General features: G+C 37.1%; 1 protein-coding gene across 1 annotated transcript; it reads left to right on the top strand.

Annotated features, from left to right (window-relative positions):
* Positions 1-227: 227 nt before the first annotated feature.
* Positions 228-3,412, top strand: LOC125243605 (complement C1q-like protein 4). Its single transcript, XM_048153379.1, has 4 exons — positions 228-420; positions 730-783; positions 879-1,010; positions 1,190-3,412. The coding sequence occupies exons 1-4, from the start codon at positions 228-230 to the stop codon at positions 1,489-1,491; spliced, it is 681 nt and encodes a 226-aa protein (XP_048009336.1). The 3' UTR covers positions 1,492-3,412.
* Positions 3,413-3,973: the final 561 nt, after the last annotated feature.

Here is a 3,973-nt window from a genome sequence, read left to right as displayed (position 1 = left end):
TTTTCCTGTTGTGATCAACATAGTGCCACAAACGTTTTGACTAGAGCTAAACTTCCACTGAGCCTGGAACATTCCTTTAATTATGATTAATAATTAACTTGAATTACTTTTATCATCTGGAGCAATATAAATCATGTAGAAAACACAGTAAATCAGGAAACTATAAAAGGAACATGAGAGGCTGTGGGAATGACAGAACAAGAGCTGGACACAAACATCAGTGAAGAATGAAGGCTTTAGTATGTATACTGCTGCTGTTGGAAACCTTTGTGTCTGTCGTCCAGCAGCAGGTAGATGGAGGACTCAATGAGAATGAGATCAGTCAACAGATCAGCTCTGAGGACAGAAGACAGAATCCACCTCAAACAGACACTTTGAGAGCTGAAGCTTCAACTGACAGCCAACAATGCTGCAATCTGGGCATCCCTGAGATCCATGCAGCACTGAGAGAACTGACCGCCACCGTTACAGAGCAGAAAGCAAACATCAGAGAACTGACCGCCACCGTTACAGAGCAGAAAGCAAACATCAGAGAACTGAGGGATGAGCTAAACAAGAAAAATGAAGGTACCTCACCAAAACATTCACTCTTTTATCAATATCTCTCAAAGTAAAACACCAATGCAATACATTTCATAGTGTAAATGTTAAAGTTAAATGTATACTGTGTAAAATCTATTACAATTAGTAGTATAAATGTCATGTAAAGTAATCTTTATTCCTTCATAGAAATTTCAAATCGTACTCAGAGTCAAGTGGAGGAGTTGAGAAAGGAAAATAGAGGTAAAAGTGTGTTTGAATAATGTTAAATTCAGTGTATACATTCTCAGTGTAATAGAGTAATATATCACAATATTGCTTATGTTTTTCAATAACAGACAGAGAAATAGCTTTTTCAGCTTCACTGATGGAATCTGGCGATGGAAATTTTGGTCCTTTTACCACTGAAATCACAATAACCTACAAGAAAGTCTTCACAAACATAGGGAACGCCTACAACCCATTTACAGGTAATTATCAATGAAATGGAATCATAAAACTTAGTTTATAGTTCATAATACAGATCTCTCTGCAGTTGTGTAATGTGTTTAAGAGAATTAAATGATCTGCCATCTTTCAAAACTGTGTTTGGTAGTTGAGCAATCATACAGGAAACAGCTGATTCTTTATGTCTTGTTATTTGATTCAGGTGTTTTCACAGCCCCACTGAAAGGAGCGTACATGTTCAGAATCTCTGTATTTGGTCATGGTGGAACTGGATCATCTGCCTCCATTTTTAAGAATGGACAGCGTGTGATTTCAGCACATGATATTCAGGCTCATGATCGGTTAAACTCCTCGAATGGAGTTGTGTTGATCCTGGAAGTTGGAGATGTTGTTTATGTGAGACTTTGGTCTGGCATGAGGGTATATGATAGTGAGAATAACCACAGCACTTTCAGTGGTTTCCTACTGTTTCCCTTGAGAGAAGATAATCTTTGTAGAATGTGATTCCAATAATTTGGAAAATTTAGCATATGATTTAAGATGAAAATCTCAAAGAATCATTAACATATGAATCTGTATTAATAAGGACTAACGTGCTTGAAATTTGCAATAGATTACTGTATAAAAATCTGAGCTGTCTATAGATATAACTTTGCATAAAGAGTTTCAGCACTGAGACATACAGAACCCATGTCCTAATATCACGTGACTCAAAAGTGCTAAGTTAATGTAGTAAATCTAGAATGTTAAATAATACCTTTTTAAGTGTAGCTTGTTACTGATCCTTGATCTGTACATCTTCATCATACATAGATAAATAAGAAAATAAAGATACATTGTGGCATTTTCCCCCTCATTTTCAAGAATATTGCTTTGAAGCTCTCATGATATATATATATATATATATATATATATATTGTAGAAAAGAGAACATGGCCCCTTTAAGTATTTTAGTTAACCTTTCTGTGATCTAGTCTCTTATTGTTTGTTTAGTTACATGCTCCTTGGTATTGAGTGTAAAGTTATGTTTTTCTTTAGTTCGTTTTCGCGGTCGCTCGCATGCTCATTGCACGCCTATCAGCCACATCAATTTCATCTAAACTGTGTTCTATGGACGTCACAGATCCGGGGAGCACAAATACAGGGTTGACAAAGAGGGCTGCATTTACCAATGCAAGCAATGTTGTGGAATTATTGGCACCGATTCATAGTGATATATATTTCAGGAGAAATTATTACTAAATGGGCTTGATCTAAAAATTTGTATGACCAGGGGAAAAGATGAATTTTGTCTGATGACCGGTGATGCAGTTGCTTATAAACTCAATATTGTATATGCATAAGCACTGTCTGGGGCATGCACAAGCACTCCAATCGACCGCTGGTAAATACCCCATAGATAGGGTGTAAAAAAATTTTAGTTCCCAGCAGGTGCACGTGTGTCAAGAAAACCTCTTTCTTGGAACAATATCAAAATCTATCATCCTGGCCATGATGGACAACACTGCATTTTCAGGTGCATATGACAGAAACCCCTTTGCTTTTAAAAACTTGAACCTAGAATTCCTTGCGCTTTGTCAGGATGGTACTCAGATTTCATCTCGCCCCTTTCTTCCTCAATATGATAATAGATCCACCGTAAGGGAATTATATCAACTGGCTCTAGCTACTGCTAAACATTTTATGAATCATTCTCTGTCTACAGACAGAGAAGATTTGCTCCATGGCTACACCCTCTACGCATTTAACCTAATGCCTGACAAAGAATGCGGTCATCGTGTCACTAATCAGAACAGGTAACATCAGATTAGAAACACACTTCAGATAGCCTCTCGGACCATAACGATTATTGCTTATGCTATTTATGATGCAGTCATTGAGATATCTAACCAGAGACAAATGCTTGCGGACTATTATTGAAAAATGAATTCAGTGCAGTTGACGGGGGTCATGGATAAAATTTCATGCAAATGTTTTTGGAGTACTTCCGTGCGATCATCTCCCCAAAGAGCCGTTAAAGGACCTACCTTCATTTTTTATAGCCAATACACACCCGTCGCATAAACATTGGATCGCTATTTACATACGCAATGATGGTGTCTGTTGCTTTTTCGACAGTTTTGGTAACAGACCAGATGCTATTCGTTTTCCATGAACTATTCAAGACTTTCTAAAAAACAATTCTACCCGTGTTTAATACTCTAACAAACAGGTTCAAGATTACTTATCAGACACCTGCAGTCAGCATTGTGTTTTTTCTGTATCACATATCAAAAGGATGTTATCATGAGAACATGATGAAAATGTATCATGATGATTTAATTCAAAAAGACAACATGGTATCTTTCTTTGTGAAAAAATTGAAGCCTGTTCTCTGTAATGGTAAAACATTTAAAAGTATTCAGTGTGCAGTCTGGACAGATGTTTCGGCTTTATTAATCTGTGTATGTGTAATGAATAAATACATAAAGATGATGGTTTGTTTGTGATGTATCTTGATACTAATGCATGTACAGTGGGTACGGAAAGTATTCAGACCCCCTTAAATTTTTCACTCTTTGTTATATTGCAGCCATTTGCTAAAATCATTTAAGTTCATTTTTTTCCCTCATTAATGTACACACAGCACCCCATATTGACAGAAAAACACAGAATTGTTGACTTTTTTGCAGATTTATTAAAAAAGAAAAACTGAAATATCACATGGTCCTAAGTATTCAGAACCTTTGCTCAGTATTTAGTAGAAGCACCCTTTTGATCTAATACAGCCATGAGTCTTTTTGGGAAAGATGCAACAAGTTTTTCACACCTGAATTTGGGGATCCTCTGCCATTCCTCCTTGCAGATCCTCTCCAGTTCTGTCAGGTTGGATGGTAAACGTTGGTGGACAGCCATTTTTAGGTCTCTCCAGAGATGCTCAATTGGGTTTAAGTCAGGGCTCTGGCTGGGCCATTCAAGAACAGTCACGGAGTTGTTGTGAAGCCAC

Source organism: Megalobrama amblycephala, linkage group LG13 (genome assembly GCF_018812025.1).
Source record: "Megalobrama amblycephala isolate DHTTF-2021 linkage group LG13, ASM1881202v1, whole genome shotgun sequence".
Lineage (NCBI taxonomy): Eukaryota > Metazoa > Chordata > Actinopteri > Cypriniformes > Xenocyprididae > Megalobrama > Megalobrama amblycephala.
This window is presented reverse-complemented; position numbering and strand designations above follow the sequence as displayed.

Coding starts and splice junctions, on each gene's coding strand:
- LOC125243605 (XM_048153379.1), top strand. CDS start 228: ATGAAGGCTTTAGTATGTATACTGCTGCTGTTGGAAACCTTTGTGTCT. Junction 784..878: donor GTTGAGAAAGGAAAATAGAG/GTAAAAGTGTGT, acceptor TTTCAATAACAG/ACAGAGAAATAGCTTTTTCA. Junction 1,011..1,189: donor CGCCTACAACCCATTTACAG/GTAATTATCAAT, acceptor TATTTGATTCAG/GTGTTTTCACAGCCCCACTG.